This window comes from Manis pentadactyla, chromosome 4 (assembly GCF_030020395.1).
Source record: "Manis pentadactyla isolate mManPen7 chromosome 4, mManPen7.hap1, whole genome shotgun sequence".
Taxonomy (NCBI): domain Eukaryota; kingdom Metazoa; phylum Chordata; class Mammalia; order Pholidota; family Manidae; genus Manis; species Manis pentadactyla.
In genome coordinates this window covers 30,597,377-30,623,094 of record NC_080022.1, presented here as the reverse complement: position 1 = coordinate 30,623,094, position 25,718 = coordinate 30,597,377, and the positions used below count along the sequence as shown (strand labels likewise).

The following is a 25,718-nucleotide window of genomic DNA, read 5'->3' as shown; positions in this document are numbered from 1 at the left end:
CAGGTCTGCAGAGGATGCTCCTGCGGGAGCTCCCGCCGCCCTGCCCCTGAGCGGGCCTCGGCAGTAGTGGGGCCGACGGCACGGCCACGACGCAAAGCAGCCCCAGGCCCCGGGGTTGCCCCTGCCGTGCGGCGGCGACGACCGCGTGCTCACCGCCCAGAGCTGCGGCAGGGGCCCGCGGAGGGCGCTCCCAGGGACAGCGTTGCGGTCGCGGCCGACGCCCGCCCCGTCCCGCGACCCGAGTCGGACCGGCCGCTCGCCGTCTGGCGTCTCGGGCCGCGGAGTGGATGCGCGCCCGGTGAGCGCCGGCCCGGTGCCGCCCGCCATGGCCGCTTGTTCCGGCCGGCTCTGGCTGCTGGGCCTGGCGCTGTGCGCGCTGAGCGGCGGAGGCCCCGGCCCGCGCCCCCCGCGCGGTTGCCTGCAGCGCCGCCTGGGCCCGCGCGAGCGGCGCGACATGCAGCGCGAGATCCTGGCGGTGCTCGGGCTGCCCGGGCGGCCCCGACCCCGCGCGCCCCCAGCCGCCGCCCGGCTGCCCGCGTCCGCCCCGCTCTTCATGCTGGACCTCTACCACGCCATGGCTGGCGACGGCGACGAGGACGGCGGGCCCCCCACGCGGAGCCTGGGCCGCGCCGACCTGGTCATGAGCTTCGTCAACATGGGTGAGTGCGGCCACCGGGATGGGCGGTGACCCCGCGGTGGCCGGGCTGCCTTCGCGCTGAGCGGCCCTCGGGGGCCTGACCGCCAGCTGCGGGGAGTGCACACAACCCGGGCCAGTGTGAGCGCCCTGCCGTGAGCTGGGGGTCCCCCTGTGGTGGACACGGACTCACAGGGAGTGGGGACTGCCGGGGTCAGGACGGTGAGGTCTAAGGCGTGGGGGGTCGATGATGTGGGAGCCGCAGGCCAATGCAGGAATGTGAGTCCCAGGGACGCACATTCACCGAGCCCCCCACACCCACAGGCAGGACCCAGGGTGGACTTGGGCAGTGCCAGCAGACAGTCTGGATGAGTAACCGGCTGTGATGCTGTCACCATGATAAGGGCAGTGCCGAGTAGAGGGACAAAGTGCAGTGCAGAAAACCCCGCTCACATCATCACAGGCTGGGAGGACAGCCCAGAGGTCCTGAGTCCAGTCCCAGTAGCCGCTCCCTGGGCGGGAGGCCTGGGGCCTGAAGGTGGAGCCCGGCTGTCAGGGGACCATGTGGGGAAGTCTCAGCGCAGTGGGGCAGTCTGTGGGCCAGAACCGGGGACTCGGCTTGGCATGCAGTGAGCACCCAGGCCTGTGGGCAGCTGGGGCCCTGATTGATCTCCCAGGCCCAGGCCAGGTTTTCCTCTCTGCAGAGTTTACTCCACATTATGGAGCCATTTACCCTTAAGGTTCTCAAAGACGTCTTTTCCATTACTAGACTCTCTTTAATCTACAGTCGTGAATATTTGTCCCACATCCAGGTTTCCTCCTGTCTGTGGCCAGTGGGGAGCAGGGTCTGGGCTGGGGCAGACACCAGACTGGACCTGGGGACTCAAGGACTACAGCTCAGTGGGAGGTGGGAGAGCGGTGGGCTGGAGGGCAGGGAGAGGACCCCAGCCAAGGCCCGCAGCCTCCCTTCCCCTGCAGCGTCGCTCTGAAGCCTCCCTCAGCCTGTTGACGGCCCTGATGTTCACCTCCACCTCCCATGAGGACAGCAAGGCTCAGAGAGGCGACGTCATGCCCAGGATAGCACAGCCTCTGCGTGGCCCAGCCAGGACAGGCCCAGGTTGCTTGGTGGCACATCCAGGTGACATTCCTGCCATCAGGAGGGTAAGCTTTCTGGGTGGAGAGAGCATTCGAGGAGTGTAGGCAGAGGAACCCAGGAGACAGCAGCGCAGGTATTGTGGGGTGCTCAGCCATTTGCTTCCTGTACCAGGGCAGGAGGAGGGGCCAGCCAAAGAGGCCTCTGTCCCCCACAGACCAGAGCTGAGCAGTGAGCAGGAGGCAGCTGTCACCCTTTGGTGTCACCCACTGCTGGGAACGGGACTGGGTCGGTGCTTCTGGATGCCGCCTTGCTGGCTGGAGGGCAGGGGTGGGGACAGAGGAGACCATATGTGGAACTGAGGCTGCAGCTCTGGCCTCAGGACAGGCTGCCCCAGGACTCAGGACCAGAAGAGCTGTGGGTGCAGTTGCCCCCAGCACGTCCCCAGGGGAGCCAGCCATTAGGGCGAGTCACGGCCCAGCCCATGTGCTGCTGCTTCCCTGGCATCCCCTGGGTCAAGGCGAGCATGGCCTTGGGGAGCTCCTGCTGTGAATCAAGCAGTGCCCTTAGCTCAGGAGGATCTGGTTCACTCCTGCCTCTGCTGTGTGATCTTGGGCAAGTCCCTCACCCTCTCTGAGCCTCAGGACCCTCCTTGTAAAATGGAAGTGGTAGGGCTTGATGCATCCTCAGGTTGTAATTAGTTGATAGAAGAGCAGGAGCAAAGTCAGCCCCCTTCCTGTACGGTGAGCCTGCGCCTGGTCTCTGCTGACCCGGGTCCCTCCCAGCTGATGCCCAGCCTTGGTGCCAATGTGAGGGGAACATCCCCGTGTATCTTACACACATGTGAAAGCCAGAGACAGATTTTAACAGCCATCTAAAGATGTTTCTACCTATTTTTAGGTCAAAACTAGCATTTGAAGTTCCACAGCCTTATAATTCCTCATTTCATCCATATAGCAACATGTGAAGCTGTTTTACCCCTTTTCATGAGCTCAGAGAAGGTAAGTGGCCAGCCCAGGGCCACACAGCATGTCCATGACATCAGGCAGGCTGTGGATTCCAAATCCCGGCTTCTTCCCACACCATCTCTGCTTGCTTCCTTAAGATGTAAGTTCTCTCACGCTGTGGGATAACAAGCAGATCCTTGTTCAGGGGAAGGCCAGTCTGTGGGCGGGCCCAGCCAGCTGTCAGAGGGCCTGTTTTATTCTGATGTACTAATTACACTGGTAGGACTCCTCCAGTCAGGGTAGTTTCAGCTGGTAATTACTAGGCAGTATGTGGGGATTAGACACCCACCAGGATTCTTCCCTTGTTTGGAGCCCCAGGCCCTTGAACCGCCAGGAGGCTAATGGCAGAGTGGCTGTGGGGTCAGCACCCATACCCAGGCTCCACACCTGTTGCTCCAAACCCACCTCTTATTGGCCTCGTGGCTCCTGAGAAGCCAGACCTGGTGCCTCCAGGCCCCTGATCGTCAGTGGCAGCCCGGAGGACCCAGAAGACGTCCCACAGGCCCTCAGTCAGGGCCCTGTGTCTGAGCAGCGTTAGGAGCCCGTCCTGAGGACTGTGCGTGTTGGGAGGCCAGGGCTGTGGTCAGAGCCGGGGGCCCTGCCTGGCCTGTCTGTCCGTCTCAGCCGCAGACTCTGGGCCCCTTGTGGTCCAGGCACAGTGGTGGGGAACGATGCCCACGGGGAGCAGACAGAGCCTTTGCCTGGCACCGCCTGTGCTCTGGGAGAGGAGAGCCCTGAGCTGGGCGGCAACCCCCAGGTTCTTGTACCGCCTGGGCCGCCGTTGATTCCCTCCACGTCCAAGGCCCGTCCCTTCCCTTCTCTGGGCCTCTGCTTTCCCGTCCAGTCTGTAGAGATGGTGTCAGAAAACGAGGGCCTCCCAGCCCTGCCCCCGAGGCTCCATGTGTGGGAGGTGCCTCCTCACAGCACCTCCACCCCCTTGTCCCCAGAGCAGGGGTGCCTGGCTGGAGCCGGAGCCCCTCAGGCCGGCCCAGGCCCGCCTCGGGGGGGAAAGGACGAAGGAAGGGCCAGCTCTGCAGGTTCCTCCCGAATCCTTCTCCACCCGTGTCAGTGGAGTGGCAGGTGCCATGTGCCAGACTGAGAAACTGAGGCAGAAATAGCACCACAGGCAGATGTCTCGCCAAAAGTAAATGGAGCCATCTCCACTTTTGACCCAGATTATTTGATTCCCATGCTCTCAGGAGGCCCAGGACGGGGGTGTTGATGACCCGAGGCTGTTGGATTTGGGAGCAGCGGGGCTGAGTGGGGCTGAGGGACCTGGCCCGAGTCCCGCTCAGCCCCGGGACCTCCCAGCCCCGCGAACACTGTGCCTCAGTGAGTCCAGGCTCAGTTTCTTTGTTTTTTTTACTAGGGGATTCTTTCATTTTTTTCATTAATTCACTCAGCAAAGAGTCATGTGGTGTCTGTTCTGTGCCAGACATGGTTCTCGCCACTGGGACAGGACAGGGAAGGAAACACCCGCCCTCACGGAGCTGGCCGCCTAGTGGGAGAGACAAATGGTGTGTACGTAAGGCACGGAGATGATGGTCAAGTGGCCCTGACAGGGACACGCCACACCTGGAAAGCAGGAGGGGATGGACAGTGGGAGGGCAGGCAGGACAGGGGTGGAGGGTTCTGACCTGGGACTCAGAATTTGCACCTTGACTCCACCACCTCCTTGCAGTGTGGCCTGGACTTTCCTGTCCACCTCTTGGAGATCTGTTTCCTTCTCTGTGAAATGGAGCCCCTGTGCCACCCACCCTGTGGGACTGTTCAGGCATTTGTGGCACCCAGTGATGACCACATGCCCAAACATCCACTATTAAAGGATTCCTCCTATCTAGTTAATTAGCATATCCATCACTTCACATATTTATCTGTGTGTGTGTGTACATTTAAGTTCTATTCTCTTAGCAAATTTCAGTTATGTAATAGAATGTTATCAAATATAGTCATCATGTTTTATATGAGACCATTTATTCCAGAAGGATGAGAAAACACTGAAGAGATGGGGTAGGGCATCAGTCATCTGGGATCCACAGGGCCCACCATCCTAGGGGCCAGACAGGATGTGGAGAAAAGGGACCTACCTTCAACTCTTGGGAAGAGAAAGCCTGTTGGAAACCATCAACAAAATGAAAAGGCAACCTATGGAATGAGAGAAAATATTTGCCAACTATGTATCTGATAAGGGGCTAATATCCAAAATATATAAAGAGCTCCCATAACTCAATAGCAAAAAAAAAATCTGACCGATTTAAAATCGGCAGAGGAGCTGAATAGACATTTTCCCAAAGAAGATACACAAATGGCCAAAACACATCTGAAAAGGTGCTCAACATCACTAACCATCAGGGAAATACAAATCAAAACCACAGCAAGATATCACCTTATACCTCTTAAAATGGCTATCATCAAAAAGACAAGCATTGGTAAAGACATGGAGAAAAGGGAACCCTTGTCCACTGTTGGTGGGAGTGTAGATTGGTGCAGCCACTATGGAAATCATTATGGAGGTTCCTCAAAAAGTTAAAAACAGAGCTACCATATTATCTGGCAATCCCACTTCTGGATATAAATATATCCAAAGGAAATGAAAACAGGATATCGGAGAGATACTTGGTACTCCCACGTTCACTGCAGCATTATTCACAACAGCCAAGATATGGAAACAACCTCAGTGTCCATCTATTGTGAATAGATAAGTAATATGTGTTACATATTCACAATGGAATATTATTCAGCCACGAGGAAGAAGGAAGATCTGCCATTTGCAGCAACATAGATGGATCCCGAGGGCCTTTATGCTAAGTGAAATAAGCTAGAGAAAGGCAAATACTGCATGGTATCACTTACAAGTGGAATCTAAAAGAAACAGTCAAACTCAGAGAAACAGAAAGTAGAAAAGTAGCTGCCAGGGGCTGGGGTTGGGTATGGGGTGTGGGTAGGGGAAATAGGGAAAGGTTGATAAAAGGGTGCAGACTTTCAGCTATAAGATGAATAAGGTCTGAGGATGTAGTGTATAACATATGGGAGACTCTGTCAACTGGCAGCACATCGAGTTTCAATCCTAGGTCTGCCACTCAAGAGCTGTGAGATGTCGAACAGGTTACTTAAAAGTGTCTGCTTCTCAGTTTCCTCACCTTTAAAATTGGGGTAATAATGCCTGTATTATAGTGCAACAGTTAAATAGGTTAAGGCATTAGAAACTTAGCAAGTGCCTGGCACTGTTTCATAAATTGCAGCCAGTATTATGAGGGGAGGGCATGGTGTGTTATCCACCCTCCCACCCCAGTCATTTACACAGGGACCTGCAGCTGAGTGGTAAAGAGCACAGTTCCTGGATCAGGCTGCCATTCCACGACTTGCTATTTGTAGTGGATGCTATGGTGCTGCTAGGATCTTCTCTTCAGGATTCAGCCAGACCTGGTTGGTGGGGCAGAGGCAGGGCCAGGCCTCCACGTCTTTGTGGAGACTGACAAGGGGCGCTGTATCTCCCTGGGCCCTCCCCTGGGACCCCGGGCCCCACAGTGCCCTGCCTGGAGGGAGGTGGCCTCAGAGGCCTTCTCAGGGAAACTGTTAGCAGAAGAACCTTGCTGACAGGTGACCCTATACCAATTTTGCCCCCCAGGGGAAGTCTAGGGCCACTCATTTATGTGGGCTCCAAGTCTGAAAGTCCACGTGGAGGGTCTAGACTAGCAAGTGACCCTGGCACTCCCCTGCCCTCCTGAGCTTCAGTTTCCCCACCCAGACAGGGTTGCCCTGTGGGCCCTTCTACCTCTAACTGAAGACTGCGCCCACCCACCGGCTGATGGGGGCCCAACAGGGCTGAGGCATGGGGGGTGGTGATACGCCCAGACCCCCTCCTCGTAGGAACCTGTCCCCACAGGAGAGGCTGTGTCACCGCGGCCACATCTTCCTGGAAAACTCCCACAGTTCAGTACTTTCCCTGGGCTTGAACTAGGGAGTCACATCCTTCTTGCTCAATGTCCTTGGGCCTATTTTGGGTCCTGGCAGGCCTGATGTGGTGGAGTGTGGGTGTCCCTTTTAATTTGGGGACTAAAGCCGTCTGAGGCCTGAACGGTAATTATGAGGGCAGAGTCATTTATGGGAACAGCTCTTGAAAAAAGTCAGTAATGAGAAGTGACCAAAAATACTTCAGAAATGAAGCCTGGGGCCCCTCTCAGCAGCTCTGAGATTTCTGGGTGGGAGGAAGCCCTCGGGATGCGAGACCGATGGATGATCAATTCTGCGGCTCCTCTGTCTGGGCCGTGGAGACCGGGTCTGGTTTCCAGTCTGAAGTGGGCCCCTTGGCCTTGTTAAGCACAGGACTGGCCAGACAGGCCCAGCCTGTCCGCTTCCAGGGCCCTGGGGGAGCCTGCCCTCCACCTCGGGGGCGGGGCCGTGAACGGGGACAAGTCCCACAAGTGAAAACGTGGGTGTCTTCTGATGCAGTCACACTGTGCTGTGGACGCCACTCAGAGCAGCAGGATGTCCCAGCCTACAGATGCTGGAGGCTGAGCCACTGTCCTGGGGACCAGGAGCCCTTGGGAAGAAGGGCCTGGCACCCCCTTTGGCCCCAGAACACAAGGGGCTCGAGGAGTGGACCACTGAGAGCCTCCCTTTTCCGCCCCACATTGCTCGGTCCCTGCCCTCAAGCTGCTCACCGTCCAGCGGGAGGTGAACCAGGGATGGGGGCCCCTGGCAGAGGGGAAAGGGGGAGGCCGGCAGGCTGACCTGTGTGGGGTCAGGGAGGACAGGGGCCTCTACAGGTGGACTGAGGAAGGAGCCTTTGGACAAGGTGGGATGGGGACAACCCAGGAGAGAATGGCTTTGAGGGGACTCCGGGGGAGGGCGTCTGCGGCCAGAGGCCAGGAGCATGAGGACGGGCTGGGCCAGTGCAGGGCCCTGGGAGGCAGAGCTGAGGCTGGGAGGGGTGTGAGGGCAGCAAGGATCGTCAGACAGTCAGATTTATTCTCTTCTCAGCCACTCTGGGCCAGAGGAAGAGGGTGTCTTTTGAAGGGTGTCTTACTTTTTGGTCAGAAACCAGAGAGACCCAGGTTAGCAGGGTGATTCTAAGCTTTGTCCAGGGCACAAAAATAGCTGAAGCCTTTGCTGGTGGGCTAGTGGGCACAGGGTGTGGCACCTGGAGATCTAGACTGTGAGTGGCGGGTGCAGGGCCTCAGATGTGGAAAGACAACATGGGTGGCAGCCATGGTCAGTGGTCACCCCCCGCCTGCAGCGGCCCTTTCCCCAACATGGGTTCTGGACCTTGTTTTATCAGAGGCTGGAGAGGACCAAGGTCCCTTTAGCACATGTTGGTGACTCATGATTGTTTATTGTTCCGGAAGCCACATTAAGGTGATTCAGAAAGTAAATCCATTTGCTGCTACCCCAGACAGATCCTGGTTCAGTGTTTGAACATTTTTGGCAGCTTTTATTATTCTGTGGGAAGTAAACATTTAGAAGTGCCTAGCAAGCCAGGTGTAGCTTTGTCTGTTCCCCCGTGTCTGATGAATAGCTTTGTATCTTTTCATATTTTTGCCATGGGTCTTTGGGATTGTTGTGTCAAAAGGAAAATTCATATATAATTTTGCCAGGGTATTGAGTACAGATATTGAAGAATTCCTTTCTGCAGCATTCCTACCAGCAACGGGTGAGAATATTCATGTCTGCTCCTACCTATTCCTTTCTCAAAGGCCATTCTGAGCACCCTGTGAAAAGCACCCCCTCCCCTTTCCCATTACTCTTAAGCCCATAACTCTGTATATTTCACTTAAAATAGAAATGACATCTCTTATTTCACTGTTTCTTTGGTTTATATCTGTCTGCCTTTAGACTGGACACCCCGTGAGTGTAGAGATGTGACCTACCTGTCTCGCTCACTGCTTTATTCCCAGTGCTCAGAACACCCTTACATACAGTAAGAACTTGATAATTTGTTTGTGAATTGAACTTGATAAATTAATGAATAAACAAATAGCAAATGAATACACATATTTAGAAAAAGGTCATTCAAAACTCCCCCCCACTCTGCCCCATGGCCGTGGGATTTCTGACGTGCTGTCCTGAGGGTATCATGTCTTGGCACAAAGTTGGGAGACTGCAGGACAGGCTCATCCAAACTCCTGTTGAATGGCCACCCCTCCTAGTCCATTGCCTGACCCTTTACAAAGCCCCCTTGTGGCCCTATGACTAAAGCTGGGCAGCATCCTTGTTCCCAGTCTACAGAGGAGGAGATGAGACCAGGAGAGGAAGTACATACCTAGTTGGTACAAGATCAGGCCTGCAGAGAGGGCCAGGACCACTAGCCAGAGCTCTCCAGGCTGCCTTAAGCTGCCTCTTTGGCTAAAGCAGTCTTGGTCTGCACAGTTATGAAGAGGGAAGTAGAGGTACCAGAAAATGCTTTCCAAGAATAACAGCTTTTGGAAAATACCTCTCGTAACTCATCACAACAGCCACTGAAAAAGCTGCAAATCTAAAGGCGGCCTCTCCCCACCCTCCCCACTGACAGTCAGATAAGGGAATTACTCTCTTTACCTAGTTTCACACTTCAGGAGATCTTGCCAATTTTTGGTTAAAATCATTTTCCTAAAAATGTCCCATCTTCCAGTGCTTGCCTGGAACTGCCAGGATAGGCAGTTTCCTAGACTGAAACTACTTAAAACACAGGATAGAAATTTGGAACTGGGGTCAGATCAGCTGAACAAGCCTCTCTTGAGCTAGCAGGTGGGCCCCAGGTCATCAAGGGCAGGAGGCCACAGGGCAGGGGATGTTTACACATTGTTTGCTTACCCCCAGATGCAACATGAAATCAGTGTCAGGTCTGCAGGCAGAGATCCCAGGGAGCCCCCAGACCCAGCTGGGTGCCCCGCTGTGCCTGGGGCAGCAACACACTTAATGAAGCTTTGAGAGGAGTCGGGCCAAAGGAGTAACTGAGACCCCCTTCCTCACTCGGTGTTGCACCCTGTGACAGCCAACAGCCTTTACCCAGTTCACCCTGAAGATCTGAGGTGGTCTGAGCAGCCCTGGAATCCACGGAAATTGTCACCAAAGCCGGGTGTGTGTATGTGTGTTTAGGGAGGAGGGACCCCTGTGTAATGCTCATGGCAAGCATCACTTGGTGAAGGTCCAGCACCCTGCCCTCCACACCCTCTGCCTGTGCGGGAGGACCCAGGTCCACCCGGGTCACGCTGCCTCTGAAACAGCCTGGCTGTCGGGTGGGCACTTCCTGCATGTCCAGACCCCGCTGGAGGATGGATGTTCTGTGTCCTCTCCTCCCGGATCCGGGGATGAAAAGCCCATCTTCTGCCTAAATGTGTGTCCACTGTCCCCGCCCAGCACAGCTGCTGGCCTGCCCGTCACTGGACCAGGTCCCCACCGCAAGGACAGGAAGCGCTCCCCACATCCGCCTCCGCCACCAGCCTGGGGACTTATGATCACTGAACCCGAGAGCCAGAGAGAGAGAATCTTTAAAAAGACTCACAGACATGTCATTAAAATCTCAGTGTTGGGTTTTGGGCAAGGTGCTGGGCGGCTCCCGCACCCGCTTCCCGGAAACACAGATTTGTTTGAAAGTGACAGGAGGCCAAAGTGAGACAGCCCTAAATGCACCGTCCTGGGCCTTTCTGGGCAGCTGGGTAATGTGGGATTCATGCCACACCTGCCACCTCCTCCCCAGACTGTTACACCAGGCCCGCCACACAGCTGGCTTGGGACCCCCAGCCTGGGCTTCACCCTTTCCTCCCCATGGATCTCCGGCTCCACCCCAAACCACATCACTCCCCTGCTGCCAGAACCCTGACCCCCACCGGCCATAGGCGCAGCCCACCCTCCTAGGACAGAAGGCCAGCCCTCTGCATCCAGGCCACAGCCCTCACGCTCCTGACCCACACCTCCGATCTGGGGGTGCCCTCTCACCCCACGCCTGTGTGTGTGAGGTCCCCTCTGCCTAGAATGCCCTCCCCTGCCACCTTCTCCAGCTGCCAAGACTCTGTCCCATCCATCAAGGTTGGTTCAGGTGTCATGTCTTCCAGGAAGCCTCTCAGATCCCACCATGCCTTGAGACCCTCCAACTTCCGCAGCACCTGACTGGGCCTCCCCAGGTGCTGTCACTCCCACCTTGCTTCTTCTTGCTCCTTTCCTTGTCCCCCACCCTCCTTCCTCCTTCACCTAGTTCCAAAGGGATCTGCCATCCTTTGCCCTTTGGCCTTTGCGGTGTTCTGTGCCTGTCGTCCGTTCCTCAGCTCACGCGGGTCCCTTCCTTCCCAGTGTCCTAATCCCTTGACCTCATGGCAAATTCACAGTCACCCCTCTGGCCACAGCTCCAGTGTCAGTGCAGGCTCCCCCCACCTCCCATCCACACACCTGGGTGACCCTGGAATTGCCCCGTCCCACGGCCGTGCACTTACATTTGTCCCTGCCCCCCTGTGGCCTTTCCTGCCTTGGTCTGATGTCCCTCTCCCCAGGGAAGGGATCTGTCCTCTGCCTCAACTGGGGTCCCAGAGCCAGCAGGGGTCTGAGTGGGGCAGGCTGGGGTTAGGGCTTAGAGGCCAGAAATGGAAGCTCCCATCCTGGCACCTGCCGTGTGCTGGGCTCTCTGCTGGGCACTTCACTGCACTGCCTGGCCACTCCCTCTCTCGCCTGGAGGCGGAACCTGGGAGCAGCCTGTTTGCAGAGGAGAGCACGGGCCCCACAAGGCTGCCCAGGCCCCACTCACACCTGGCTCTGCCCACCCCAAAGCCTGAGTCTGGAACCACGAGTGACTGTCACCCCTGCTTTGTCTTGCAGTGGAGCATAACCAAGCCCTGGGCCACCAGGAGCTCCACTGGAAGGAGTTCCGCTTTGACCTGACCCAGATCCCAGTGGGGGAGGAGGTCACAGCCGCCGAGTTCCGGATTTACAAGCTGCCCAGCACCCACCTGCTCAACAGGACCCTCCACATCAGCATGTTCGAGGTGGTCAGGGAGCAGTCCAACAGGTGCCTGCTCCTCACCCTGCCCCTGGTCAGGCCTCCCTCAGTGTGTCTGGCTCAGGTCTGGGGGGACATTTCCCAGAGGACAGAAGGGGAGCTTCCTGGGGAGCATGAGTCCCCTGGCACCACGGGGAAAGGCCCAGACTCAGTCCCGGTGTCCAGCCCCCTCCCAGCTATCCTGGGGGTGGGACCTTGGACAGGTCACCGAGCTCCAGAGCCTCAGCTTCCCCTCTGCACACGGTACAGTAGCACCTTCCTATGTTCAATACAGTGACATGCTGCACATAAAGTGCCCAGGCCAAAGCCAGGCATGGCAGACGCCCACCAACAGTCCCCCGGGAGGGCCCTGGGCACACAAAGGCGGCTGTGCCGGCCCTCGGTTAATTGTTCTTTCGTGTCCACAGGGAGTCTGACTTGTTCTTTTTGGATCTTCAGACGCTCCGAGCTGAGGACGAGGGCTGGCTGGTGTTGGATGTGACAGCAGCCAGTGACCACTGGTCACTGAACCCTAACAAGGACCTGGGACTCCGCCTCTACATGGAAACAGAGGATGGTAAGGCTCAGGGGTCCAGCAGTGAACCTTTTCCCTGGGGCTCCTTGGAGGCTGGCCACTGGGGTGATGATCCCCTCCCCACCTCGGAGGCCTGTGGGTGAAGGGGGTAAGATTCCCTGAGTGCGGGACATCCAGGGTCCCCCTGCCTGTGGGCGTTTCCCTCTGCTCCTCTGCAGAACCAACATTTGTTTTGCTAAGAGGGTCTGAGTCATTCATGGTTTCCCTCCCCAAACGGGTGGTTCCTTCACTCTGGGAGCAGCCTCTACAGTGGAAGCGTCAGGGCTGGGCTCTGCTGGAGGGATGTGGTTGCACCCTCAGGGCTGATCAGAGAGGCCTGGGTGTGATCCCAGCTCTGCAGCTTCCTAACTCGGTGGTCTTGGCAGGTTACTGACCTTCCCTGGCCTCAGGGTTCTCACCTGTAGAGGGAAGATTCACGCATTCATTCATTCACAGGTGTTTGCGGGAGCCTCCTTCATCCCAGGCGGTGGGGATAGAAAGGCTGAAGGTGGACACAAGTTTGGTGTGTTTGAGCTTTGGCCAGGAGCCATCATGGCTGCGGCAAGGAAGGCCAGGGAGGAGAGGAGGTGGACAGGTGGGCAGGGGGTTTCTGAGTTCAGTAAACCAGGCAAGGTGTTGGTTTTTTAGGGAAGCTTATTGTATTTAACAGCAACAGAGGATGACAGGGTCTCATTCAGCTTTTTAAAAAGAACCCTTGGGGACCTGCCCGTACAGGAGGTGCGGCGTCTCTCCCCGCTCCGTGTGGGCCACGCTTGGTGACTGGCTTCCCGAAGTACGGGATGGACGTGGTGGGAAGTAGCTTTACAGCAGAGAAACCTGCGCAGCGCCGCCTAGGCCAGGTGACCAGGGCCCACGTGATTAAGTCCTGTGGGTCCCCAGTGCCCTTGGTGCGATGGGGTAGGGAGGGCACTCCACCGGTGCCGTCCTCCTACAAAATCCACAGCCCCAGTCTTTCCCTGAGAAAAACATCAGACACACTGAAGAACATTCTACAGAATATCTGACTAGTACTTCTCAGAACGGTCAAGGTCATCAAAGCCAAGGAAACTCTGAAATTATAACAGCCCTGAGGTACCTTAGGAGTTGTAATGACTAAATGCCGTTCGGACCCTGGATGGGATCCTGGAAGAGAAAGAGACCACTGGGCAAAACTGATGAAATCCAAATAAATCCAGGTGTTACTTAATAATAAGATACAAGTTTTGGTTCATTCCTTGTGGCAAATGGACCATAGGACCTTAAGTGTAACATTTCCCAAAATATGGGAACTCTGTACAATATGTTCAGTTTTTCTGTAAATCTCAACTATTTTTTAAAAACCTTTACTTATTGTATATATAAAAGAAAGACCCCCTGACCTCGGGGGGAGAATGGACTGTGGGGGCGAAGCTTGAAGTCCCGAGAGGCGGCGAGAGCCCTGCGGTGTCCAGCCGAGAGCTGTGAGTGGCTGGTGGGGAGCCGGTGGAAATGGAGCCCTGTGGTGGAGGAATCAAGGACAATGTGGGTGAGCTAGTGGGTGTGTTAACGGTTCTTTTTCCCGGGAAAAAGACGGATAGGCTTGAGGTGGGAGATGAAGAGTTGTCCTTTTGGCAGCGATCTGAGAGCTCGGCTAGGCGTCCATATGGAAACGCATCCGGGACAGCTGGAGACACGTGTGGGAACCAGCGATGTTAGTGGGTGTCCAGCCATGGCACAAGGAAGGTAGCACTGCAGACGGAAGGGGACCGGCAGGGCCGAGCGTTCCCCGAGTGAATCCTCCCGGCTCCCTCCAGTCCGGGGCCAGGTCCCACCGCCTTCCGTCCGTCGGGCCGGGAGGCCCGGGCCCCCTCGGAGCGCCGAGACCGAGGCCCGTGGCGGGGCACCAGCGGGCCGGCGCGCCACCTCCCGGCGCCCTCCCTGCTCTGTGACGCGCCCTGGCGCCTGCTGCGGCGACAGGCCCAGAGCCGGGGGCGGGAGCGCGAGCGGACGAGGCGGAGCCCAGGCTGCCGGCGGCGGCGCTCGGGCGCTGCGTCCCTGTCGCCGCTCGGGGCCGCGCCGGCCTAGGCATGTGTGGTGTGGCCAGCAGCGCTCGGGCCGCGCCAGGTCCTACAGAGACACGGGTGGAGGCCGTGAGGACGCCTCCGACGGCGCGGAGGCCGTGGTCGGGGCGCCGGGCCCCGCGGGTCCTCGAGAGCCTGACAGGGGCGCTGCTCGAGGCCCACGCGAAGACCCCGGCCGCGGTCAGCAGCTGCGTCCGCCCGTTCGCGGGGCAGATCCCGCTGTGTGAGCCCAGGGCTCGGCGGGCGGCCTGGACCTGGAGCCGACGCCCCACGGCACCGTGGCCGAGCACATCTGCGCAGGCGGAGCCGGGTGCCCGCCTTCTGCACCCCAAGGCCTAGGGACCCTGGTCCGGGAAGGGGGTGCGCCCGTCAGCCCCTACGAGGACGGCACATCGCCATCGGGAGTCAGCTCTGGAGATCGACTGGAGGCCGACCTGCGCGGCACCTCACCTTCAGGCGAAGCCCCAGAATTTCAGCGCGTCTGTGTGCACCGCTGCAGAAACCCCGTCGTGGCGGCTGCAGAAACCTCGTGGTGGTGGCTGCAGGAATCGTGGGTGTGGGCTTGTTTGCTCCGGAAGATATCCACGTGCCTAACATTTATGTAGACCCACTAGTACAGGGGGGAAATATGAGGAAAGAATTGAGTGCTTAACTCTCTGGAAAGAGGGAGGTGGACAAGCCAAGCCTGCAGGTGATAAGGGGTACGCCTCACCCAACGGGCAGCCCTTGAATTTGAGGATGGCATGTATGCTCATTTGGGCATCAGAATCCCTCTTCTGGCCAGCAACTACATCAGCCCAAATGTAATTTTCATCTTCACAGTGAAAATGGGATCCTAGGCTTGGGTCCATTCCCATTAAAAGATAAGGTGGACGCAGATCTCATCAATGCAGGCAAGCAGAGAGTCAGCGTTCTTCCTAATGGCTGTTTTGTCTCCAGTGATGATTTATTCAACATGATTCGAGGGGGACGCATGTACCTGACCTGCTTGGAGCCATACGGGTTTCCAAATACGGACACCTGGCCGACTAGATGATACCCAAGAGAAGGTGAAAGGCATGGTGTGTGGGTGATGGTATCCAGCACCAAGACCAGGATGGTGGTCACCACGGAGCACAGCACCAAGGCTGCCAACCCCCAATTCTGGAGAAATGCATGATGCCACTGATGGAATTGGTGCGCAACAGCATCACCACCGAGGAGGCCGTGTCTGACGTGCACAGGAAGCAAGGACTGACCATGGAGGACATCGAAAAGAGCACTGGGTGTGGCCTCACCATCCCCCCCTGATCCAGACCCATGCAGCAGATCACAGCCAGACTCGGGGAGAAAACCTTGCTCACAGAGGGTGTGCTCATTTCAACTTCATAGGATTTCATCCATACGAAGTCGGAGTCACATTTATATATTTCACGAGCAATTTGCTCAGTTTCTTCTGGCATCTCAGACATGCTACCATTGGAGAGACCTTGTCTTCTCAGGAGAGACATGAATGAAAAACCAAAGGAAAACCTGGGCATCGGTCTTGTACATGCTGTGCGTACTGAGAACAGTCTGCCATCACTGAGGATGCTGGATGCCCCCTCTGGCTGTTATTTCCAGTAAATTCTGTGCAGCTTGAGATGATCCCGTTGGAGGGATTTCAGTGAAGTGCCTTCCTCAGGAATCATGAAACATAGGGAAAAATGATGAGAGAGGGAATGACTCTGCCCAGACCCTCCCCCATTTTACAAGGACCATGAAAAACAGTCAAATGTAAATGTGAATTTGTGATAGGAGAAATGCTGTGCGAATGAAATGTTTTTCCCTTTGGCCCTTCTTTCTCTTCTGTGACCGTTCATTTTGTTGCTAAATCCTTTTTACCTGTAGCTATGCCTCCCCCTGCCCCCACAAATCTCCTCCTCATAGCTAAATAGGTGTCTCTAGAAGGAAAGCAGGATGGTCTAGGTGGGCCATGGGACTGCTAAGAGGAGCAGCTGGAAGGGGAGAGACTGTGCTGCTATTCCACCAGGAAGTTTGCTGTTGGACTGTAAATAACAGTCCATCCGCATATGGCCAAGGTTGTGGCTTATGATAGGAGTTCTAGAAACCTAGCCAATGGACTGAGGTGGGTTTCCTCGTCTTCACTTATGGTGTTCCTGTGTCATCCAGAGCAGACACTTAGACCCTTCCTCTCTGTTAGGGAGCCCCAAACCAGCCTCTCACTAATACTTCATTAAAATCCAAAAGATTGTGAGGTATTTGATCCTAAATTAGTCTCATAGATGAAAAAGAGTGTGTGTGTTTGTGTGTGTGTGAGTGTCACTGGGGCCTGCCCCAGGAGGAAGGGCCCGATCCTGAAACAGAGATGGGAGAGGGTGCTTGCTGAGGGGACAGCCTTGGGGTGTAGGGGGAGCGGCCAGGGACCATGACCAGGTTGGGGGTGGAATGGATGTCGAGGAGTGGACAGAGGGCCTCCTTTTGGATGGAGGTGGACTAAAGGACCTGATCTGCCCTGGGCTATGGGAGTTTTCTAGCAGCAGCGTGGAGCAGACTGAGGCTCCCAGGGGCTGTGGTTAGAGGGCCGTTAAGACAGTAACAGAAGGAAAAGGGTTGAGTCCTCGTTCATGAGGGAGTAACCTATGGGACAAAGAAGACCTGGGCCACAGCTGGGATTCTCTCCTAGCGATTCAACCCAGCCTCCTGATTGTCCTTCAGCATGGCCCTAAGGTCACATTCGTGGCTGCAGGCTGAGGTGGGGCAGGGCTGCAGGGAAGGGTCAGGTGGCAGCCGGAGCAGGAGAAGCCTTGGGGGAGAGGGGAACATCCTGGTCTGGCACAGTCGGGAGAGGGTATGACCACCTGCCCCGGGACAGGAGAGGGAAGGTGAGCTGCCACGATGTGGGCCCTAATGGGGTAGGATAGACTCAGAGAAGTGGGGTGAGGTCTCATGGTGCCCCCCTGGCCCAGAGGCACAGCCTCCTCCACAGGGGCCTAAGGAGGAGGCCACTGTGTGGCCACACCTGGAGGCAGGGCTGCCCACCCCCTCCCTGCCAAAGGTACAGTTGGCCGTCACACACCTCAAGGCCAGGTCTCGGGTCAGGGACCCCAGGCCCCAGTGCTCCTTATGCTCCCAGCTCTGCCAGAACTGGCGTCAGGGAGCCCTGCTCAAGGATGGGTGGGGCAAAAAGCAGAACCTGTTGGGGTTCTGGGCTCTGGCAGGAGGCCCGGGGGCTCCTTCCCAGGTGTTAGTCCCCTGTCGTCTCCCTCTGCCCCCAGCCAAGCCAGGCCTCTGCACAGTCTGCATGGGGACGGTAGGGACGTCTTGGCCCTGTTGCGCTTGCTCTGGGGCCTTGAAGAGTTGCTGTGTCTCTGGGCCTTAGCTGTGCTTCTGTAAAATGAGAACCTTGGGTTAGCTGCTTCCAAGGATCCTCAGTCAGGTCACCTGGCCTGTAAAGCCTTCCAAACGGCTTCCTAGCGCCCAACCCCAGCCTTGCTCTGTGGAGCTCTTTGGCAACTTGTCGGTAAAGATCTACTTTGTTACTCCCTCTGCACAAAGGGCAGCCCAATCAGATCCTCGATCAGAAAATTGCACAAGCAGGCTGGGGGCACTGACTGGTCTCCCTGGCCCCTCAGTGGACAGAGCTCTCCAGGGAATAGGGACAGGGCAGCTGCACACCCAGGCCTAGAAGGCCGCCCCCATGTGTCAGCTGCACTCCGGTGCCATCTGACTGCCGCCCACCCACTGCCATCTCCTCCAGTGCCTCCCCTTGTGGCCTCACTGGCCTCGTCCCTCTGCTCCCAGGGCTTGTGTGCACCTCACAGCTCCACATCTTCCTGGTTCCGCAGCATCTTCACAGTTCCACTGTGAACTCGTGACTGACTCGCCATGATCCAAACTCTTCCAAATGGCTTCTGTTGGGGCATCAGCCCCTGCAGCTGACAACCTTCACAGCAGGATCATTCCTCAGTGGAGCCTCTAATGGGCCCAGCATGTTCATGTGTGGCAGATGATGTCATAGGTCAAAGGTTAGTCTCCGGATTGATTAGATGTTCATTCAACTATGGCCCATGGACATGGGTCTAAAGCACAGCTGTTTTAAAGGCTGACCTTTGAGCAGGACTGTGGGTGGGGCAGGCAACGCCCTTGACATTTAGTGTATGACAGAGAATCACATTAGACCTGCTAATGGAACAACCGTGTGTTGACATATGTGTAATCTGTATACTGTACATTTAAATGCACATAGTGTGTTCCTATATATACAGACATGTGTGTGCATGTATGTAACTGTGCTTGTATCTATGTAGCAACATTGAGGTGAAATGTGCATGGACATGGAACAATTGGCACAAAATTTTCAGAAGCATAAAACTGAGTCAGTAATCATTCCTGTTGTTTAAGAAAATTCCATAGGAAAGAAAATGAAGAGGGTCTGTTCATTCTCATCTTTGTAATGAAAGCCAGGAAATAACAGAAATGCCTAAATATAAGCTAATATCTCAATATGATGGTCATTTGCTAAAGGGAATTTTATACATTTGAAATGTTCGTTGAGACTTTAACAATGGTGAAAATGTTTATGTGGAAAGGTTGGAAAAAATACAGACTGCTTTGTGATGCTCACAATTGTGTAAAACCGAAATTGACATTTGAAAATGCCCCAGAAAAATGAAAATGACATGTGGAGTAGGGGAGGGGGCTTTCTCAAAAGCTTCTTAACAGCTGTTATATTGCTTTGACAATTGAAACTCAAGCAGTCGTTTGGAAACACAGCGATAAAGGGAGATAGTTTTGGTGGTGGAGTCAACGTTTCCAGGGACAATTAGTGCACTTTTCATGACATCTTTGGTGATTAAGCGGGTCGGGGGCAATGTCCCACTTGTATGGGCTGCACTGTTCCTAGGCTGAGGCCCCAGTTTTCTCCCTGCCTGCGGCCTTTTCTTTCTTTTTTAAGCCGCAAACCGGGAGGTTAAGGCCTTTACTGGACAAGAGCATGTGCTCTGGAATTAGACCGCAGTGGGCTGAGCCCTGGCTCTGGGGCTTTGCTCAGACGTCTCCACCCTGCTGAGCCTGGTGTCCCGACTGTGGGCATCAGGGACAGTCAGCACCCTGCCCTTGGCCAGTGCTCAGCAGGGCAAGCACTCACTGAGTCCTGGCAGCTGCTGGGTGTCATACATCCCACAGTGACATCCTCAGAAGTATGGACAGAAGCTCAAACCCAGGCCTCAGTGGGAATGCTGGTTCTGAGAGTCCCTGTAGTGTGACTCTGATTTCTCAGTGAAGTATGAGGTAGAGTAACGGTAAAGACAAACGGGGTCATCAATGCAAAATGACTTTGCAACCTGTAAAATGCCTCCCTAATGGCAGTGTTCCCGGTGATCACTAAGAGTGACCCTGGGGGACACCAGGCCCTCTTCCCCACCGTCTCCCTCACACCTGCCTGCTGGGACCGCAGCAGGACCTGGGCTCTGGGCTCCGGAGGACACCCAGGACAGTGGGACCCCTCCAGCCCTTACCTGCCATGCTCCTGGGCCTGCCGAGAGCCTGGCAGAGAGGGCCCTGCAGTGTTCACGTGCAGGGCCTCCACCTGCGGGTGACCGCCGTCTCTCCTTCCTCTGTCTCAGGGCGCAGCGTGGACCCTGGCCTGGCTGGTCTGCTGGGGCGACAAGCACCGCGCTCCAAACAGCCTTTCATGGTCACCTTTTTCAGGGTGGGCCCCAGCCCCGTGCGAGCCCCTCGGGCGGCGAGGCCCCTGAAGAGGAGGCCGCCAAAGAAAACCAACGAGCTGCCGCACCCACACAAACTCCCCGGGATCTTTGGTGAGGCCCGGGGCTGGCGCCGAGGCGGTCTTTTGGTGAGAACCAGGTGGTGGCCACACAAGCCTTTGGGGTCTCAGTAGGGCTCAAGCCGATGGTCTCCCCCGGCCACCTTCCTGACACAAGCCCTGAGAGGACCGGCCCCGCACTCTCCCTCTCGGGCCCCTGAGCTCTGCCCCCTCCGCCCCTGCCCCTGGGAGTACCCGCTCTGTCCTCCCCTGGCCCACCAGGCCTTCCCTCAGAAGACCTGTCAGAACAGTAGCCCTTCCTCCAGGCAGCGCCCCCCCCTGCAGCCCTTGGTTCTTCCCTGGGGAGCCCTGCAGGGTCCACACTTCCTTACGGGAGGGTCTCCGCCCGAGGCTGAGCCCCTCGGGATCAGGGATCCCGACCCGACCAGCGGCCTCCTTCCCTTCACGGGGTGTCACAGGAACCTGGGGAGAGGGGGTGGCAGGAGAGGTGTCCCTGCAGTAAGGGAGGAGGGGGCACTGCTGCCGAGGTTTCCCTGGACTGTGACTGGGGCCTCCGGAGGCCCGCAGATGAAAGTCAGAGCCATCTGGGCTGAACATGGGGTTACTCCGTGGCCCTTGGGAGCCCTCGAAGGTTCTCGAGCTGGGTCACGGCACCAGCAGAGCTCCCAGATGGGCTTTGTGAGACCAGATAGTGTTGTTTCTCATCACTCATTTTATTCAACAAATATGCCCATCAGGGTGGCCCCTGCCCGGGAGCTCCCCATGGGAGCTGCACAGAGCAGGAGCCCCAGAAAAGACCTTGCATGTGTCCCCTGCAGATGACGTCCACGGCTCTGATGGCCAGCACGTGTGCCGTCGGCACGAGCTCTATGTCAGCTTCCAGGACCTCGGCTGGCTGGTAATTTCTGACTCTCCTTCTTTCTTAAATGACAATCTGCACCTGACCATCCTAAGTGTATCTCCAGGAGGAGGGAGAAGTATGGGTGATTTTCATTTCTTTATGTATTTCCTTCTGTGTTTTCCCTGTTTCCTGAAGAGAGAATGTGCTACTTTTATAGTGAGAAGGGGTTTTTTGGTAACAAACATGAAAATGGAGATCCTGAATCCTCAGCCATAACATGTCAGAGCCCCAACAGGGAAACCAAGGACGGCCGGCACCCCTGCACTTGCTGTCCTGTGCGCCGCGGGAGCCGAGGGCAATGGGAGCAGTTGGGGGAGGACAACACCCAGGGTGATGGCCTGGGCGGGGGACAGAGCGGGGTTGGGCCCTGTGCTGAGCGGCTCGGTGTGGGTGCCGGGCCTCTGTGGGGAGGCTGCTGAGCCCTGAGGCTGAGGCAAGGACAGCCCTGGTCCCATGCCAGTTGCTGCACCTGGGGGCTCGAGGGGCACTGGGCTGGGACTCACCTTCTCCCCTTTTCCGCCAGGACTGGGTCATCGCCCCCCAGGGCTACTCAGCCTATTACTGTGATGGGGAGTGCTCCTTCCCGCTGGACTCCTGCATGAATGCCACCAACCACGCCATCCTGCAGTCCCTGGTCAGTACCTGCCCCTCTGTGGGGCCTTGGGGGAGTCGCTCCTGCAGCAGCAGGGCCAGGATGTGCATTTCCCAACCCCTTGCCTTTGCACTTGCTGGTCCCTCTACTGGGAGGGCCTCCTGGTGGCCCTGGGCCTCGCCCCTTGCACTCACCCTGCTCCTCACCTCTGTGGTCCTTCCCTGCCACGGGTCATCCAGGCTCACCTTCCAGGCCTGCAGGCCTGCTGTGAGGGTTGCACTGCTCCCACGGGTCCTGACTACCTTCTGCACTGTCCCCAGCTTTTCCCTACCTCCCCTCCAAGGCTGTGAGACTGGGACCATCTTGGGACACTTCTGTGCCCCCCATCCTGGCAGGGCTGGCACAAGGCACATGTCCAGTAAGTTTGTGTTGGAAATGAGAAAAAACAGTACCATCATACCCACTGGCCAGAGAAACGAGTCTCAGGTATGGGTCCTACGCACAACATGCATCCAGCGAGCAACAGGGCCTCTGCCTTGGTCTCCCAGTGGCTCAGAATGAAGCGAATGGAATGGCACATGACTCCACAGGCCAATCTGTTTGGTGCCAGATGGAATAAAAGCCTGCTGCTTTTCATCACTCATCTGGTGGAGCTGTGGTCTAGGGCAGTTACAGAATGGCAGCACCCCCATGGTGCCCAGCTTCTCTCCAGCGTCCCAACTCAGCAGAGGCCCTCTGGTTTCCAGCCCTTAGAGCCCCATGGCTGGTGCAGGCGGGCAGCGTTGCCTGGTTTCTTTCACGTGGGCCTGACTGCCACGCCAGCCACAGAGGTGGGACATTGGGAGCAGCGGCACCCACCTCCCAGTCGGGCTGCATCCCCTGGGAGGCCACTGGGCCCCAGGGCAGCTCAGTGCCTGGCTGCCAGTCCTCCCAGCAGGCTGGTTCAGAGATGGGGCTTCTGCGACAGGCTGGGCAGTGGGTATGTGGGCCACGCTTCCAGCTGGGCTCCCCAGTCAGGCAGCTGCATCCTGGTCCTGCTTCATGGCCTCAATGAGGGTTAAGAGGCTTTATGGCCCCAGTAGGTGGATGGAAGCAAGTCCCCTTTCCTCTCCTGCCTCCTGATGATAGCTCAGGGCCGCCTCCAGGGCCATCTGCCCGGGGCCCTGACTTGGAGTCCAGCAGAGATACCACTCATCCTGCCAAGCCTCAGGAGAAATATTTTTAGGGAGGCTGGAAATAGCCTCGTCCATCAGGCTGGTTATGGTGGGTGAAGCTGTCTGGGAGGAAGGGAGCAGGCCCACTGCCCTAGGTCCTAGTTCTGCCACCCTGCCAGGAAGCTGGGTAACTCTGGGCACGTCACATGGCCTCTGTGCCCTCGGCCTTCGTCTGTACGTGCCTTAGAGGTCATCAGAGGGGTGAAAAGTGCTTTGGGTATTAACAGCGTTGAACACCCTGGGGTGAACCTAGAATTCCAGGCTCTATCCAGGTGTTCATGAACATCCACCGGCTCACAGTCTGGAGAGGCAGACAGACCATAAAGAGCTAATGCCGACAAGACACGATCAGGGACGTTACAGATGGGCAGGGACCCCAGAGGGCCAGTGCTGCAGGCGTCAGGCACAGGGACTGGGCTCCAGGCGCGCTGTGTGCTGGGGACCAGCAGGTTCACGGGTCTAAGGGGGTGGGTGTGGCAGGGAGCAGGCAGGCGTCCAGGATGTGGCCTGAGGCAGAGGGTCAGGGAAGGGGTGCATGAGGGCGGGCCGGGGCAGACTGACTTAGCTCTGCCCTGCTGCAGGCCAGGAACGGAGCAGGGGAGGGCCAGCAGCTGTGACCCCAGGGCCGGGTCGGGAGGGTCCTGGGAGAAGGGCGCTGAGCTCATGCCTCTGCCTGCCGTCCCCTCCCTGGCCAGGTGCACCTGATGAAGCCAGACGCAGTCCCCAAGGCATGCTGTGCACCCACCAAGCTGAGCGCCACCTCCGTGCTGTACTATGACAGCAGCAACAACGTCATCCTGCGCAAGCACCGCAACATGGTGGTCAGGGCCTGCGGCTGCCACTGAGCCACCCTGGGCCACTGCAGTGAGGCGCCTGCACCCGGCCCCTCTGGAGGCCGGAAACCCTCAAACCCAGCCCAATCTCAGGCAGGCGGGGCTCAGAAATCAACACCGTCCATGCTACTCTGCCCTTCCAGCCAGGGCTGGATCCTCTCCAGATCCCTTTACCCCTTCACTGTGATTTGCAGCAGACTTCCGGTCTCCAGTCCTGGGGACCTGAGTCATCAAGCAAGGTACTGCCCCAGCCCCCTTTCCCAGAGATACATGCTGGCCGGCTCTTTGGGGTTTGCACAACAGTCGTGTGTGAGGACCCGTCCATGCCTATTGCTGGGCCAGACTGTGGGCAGATATGGGATGGCCCAGGGCCCAAGACAGCCACCTCAGGCTCTTTACCATTCACTACAGGGTTCAGGTATGTGGAGACAGGGTCCAGTGCACCTCAGGTTGCCTGCCTCTCCCATGTGCAAAATGGGGCATTTCTGTGAAAAGAACATGGACTGGCACTTACTGTTGAATATTTGTGTATCTAAGTCATCAAACTGCTGGCCATAGGTAGGCATGTGGGTCAAGAAGGAGGAGCCAATCATGATTTAGGCTAAGGCCAGTGGCATTTATCTTCCCATCTTATTGCTTTGATCTTCCTCTGCTTGTCTGAAGGCATTTAGCCTTAGTAGAAACAAAAAATCTCGGGTTTCACTGACTCATCTGTCAGCATGTTGAACTCTCAGCTCAGCTCTGTGGAAATGCTATTTTTTTACTGAGCCAAGCATGGTGAATGCACTGGGTGGCCTAAGATGACTGTCTAGCAGAGGACACAATTTCCCTTTCCCTTCTGCATGGCAGGTATCAATATCAATCTTGCTATTTTTTTCTTCCAAATTTGAATTTCAAAATGATTAGCACAGAACTTGAGGTTGCAACTGTCAACCGATCAAAGTTGGTATGTGAAGTGAAGACTGCCGTCTTCTGCCATGCTGTTTTCACTGTTTCACCCAGAGCAGTGCATCTGTGACAGTGGGCAGATTGTGACCAGGCACCAAGCAAGGGCAGGAACTTGTTGGCATCTGCTTGTGTCCAGTTGTCAAAAACAGGCTGTTTTTGGTCACCAAAATCTGCATAACCCAGGAGCCTTGTCCTATTTCTCAGGGCCTATGAGCCAAAGAAAAGGCCCCTGTCCCAGCAGAGTGACAGGCAGTAATTAGGCTGACCTGGGTGGGGGTTCCTGGAAACCACTGTTCTCCTTGGAGCAGCCCCCACCGGTAGCTGGAGTGTTTATTTGATTTCTGACTTGCCAACCCTCTAATTTACCTGCTGAGACAGACAGATTCCAGCTGCCTGAACCCTGAAATACTGTCATTAAAAGCAGATGCTGGTCCAGCCTCAACCCACAGGCACAGCCCAGCTGAGGTGGGCAACATGTGCCTGAGGATTCGTATCTCTGGAATTCACTGTGCTCCTTGAGGAGGGGTCCCAGGAGAGCAGGTCTGGCAGCAGCGGGCAAGGGGAGAGGCTGGGGCCTCACTGTGGGACAGCAGACCCTCCACCTGGACTAGGGAGTGAGTGCAGAAGATACCTTCCCTGTATACAGAGGGTGGGCACTGACTGTCTGGAAGGTGGCAGGTTCCCCATCAGTATAGGGATCTAAGCTCTGGCCTAGGAGACCTGACTTATAAGTGGCTTCCTCCTCTGGACTGCATTTTTTCATCTGTAACATGAAGGTATTGGACTTTCTGATCTCCAAAGGGCCTTCTACCAGAGAAAGTATCTGCAAGCCCTTCTCACACTGAGCCCAGATGCAGCCGTAACTCTGAACTTGGAGCTCAGGTGGCTGTCATGAATCAGAGTTGACACATAACATGGAACCTATCTGCTATTCTAGTACTGATCTAACAGTTCTCTCTTTGAGCATCAAGAATCATCTTTGGGCAATTATAAATTTAAAATTAGCCAATTATCTTGACAATTAATTTTTTACTCTACCTAGTATTCTGAGTGCCCAGTCAACAGCCTGGCATAATTAGGGGTGCACCAGGAATGTTCAAGTCCCCACAAGTTATAGATATGGAGTATACCTTACCTATCAGTCAAGC

At 56.4% G+C, this 25,718-nt stretch overlaps 3 protein-coding genes across 4 annotated transcripts; 2 read left to right on the top strand and 1 right to left on the bottom strand.

The window, feature by feature from the left end:
- Positions 1 to 29: 29 nt before the first annotated feature.
- Positions 30 to 25,096, top strand: BMP8B (bone morphogenetic protein 8b). 2 transcript variants are annotated; one of them, XM_036876520.2, is made up of 7 exons: positions 30 to 659; positions 11,522 to 11,711; positions 12,110 to 12,258; positions 19,922 to 20,116; positions 20,901 to 20,980; positions 21,507 to 21,617; positions 23,485 to 25,096. In XM_036876520.2, the coding sequence occupies exons 1-7, from the start codon at positions 326 to 328 to the stop codon at positions 23,632 to 23,634; spliced, it is 1,209 nt and encodes a 402-aa protein (XP_036732415.2). In that variant the 5' UTR covers positions 30 to 325; the 3' UTR covers positions 23,635 to 25,096. The 2 variants fall into 2 exon arrangements, with proteins under 2 accessions (XP_036732415.2, XP_057356031.1); XM_057500048.1 differs by having other exon boundaries at positions 20,820 to 20,980.
- Positions 3,230 to 7,581, bottom strand: LOC130683335 (uncharacterized). The gene is made up of 2 exons (XM_057500049.1): positions 6,889 to 7,581; positions 3,230 to 4,879 (listed from the first exon to the last, which is right to left on the bottom strand). The coding sequence occupies exon 2, from the start codon at positions 4,510 to 4,512 to the stop codon at positions 3,355 to 3,357; it is 1,158 nt and encodes a 385-aa protein (XP_057356032.1). The 5' UTR covers positions 4,513 to 4,879; positions 6,889 to 7,581; the 3' UTR covers positions 3,230 to 3,354.
- On the top strand, positions 14,322 to 16,079 carry OXCT2 (3-oxoacid CoA-transferase 2). The gene is given in 8 exon segments (XM_036876500.2): positions 14,322 to 14,384; positions 14,458 to 14,935; positions 14,938 to 15,012; positions 15,015 to 15,119; positions 15,122 to 15,298; positions 15,301 to 15,373; positions 15,375 to 15,442; positions 15,445 to 16,079. Coding segments are annotated over 8 exon segments (1,281 nt in total). The 3' UTR covers positions 15,687 to 16,079.
- Positions 25,097 to 25,718: the final 622 nt, after the last annotated feature.

What these genes read in the sequence shown, in the direction of transcription:
- BMP8B (XM_057500048.1), top strand. Translation starts at nt 326, where the DNA reads ATGGCCGCTTGTTCCGGCCGGCTCTGGCTGCTGGGCCTGGCGCTGTGC. An exon ending in CATGAGCTTCGTCAACATGG is followed by an intron (nt 660 to 11,521) that starts GTGAGTGCGGCC and finishes TTTGTCTTGCAG; the next exon opens with TGGAGCATAACCAAGCCCTG. An exon ending in CAAACTCCCCGGGATCTTTG is followed by an intron (nt 20,117 to 20,819) that starts GTGAGGCCCGGG and finishes TATGCCCATCAG; the next exon opens with GGTGGCCCCTGCCCGGGAGC.
- LOC130683335 (XM_057500049.1), bottom strand. Translation starts at nt 4,512, where the DNA reads ATGCCTGAACAGTCCCACAGGGTGGGTGGCACAGGGGCTCCATTTCAC.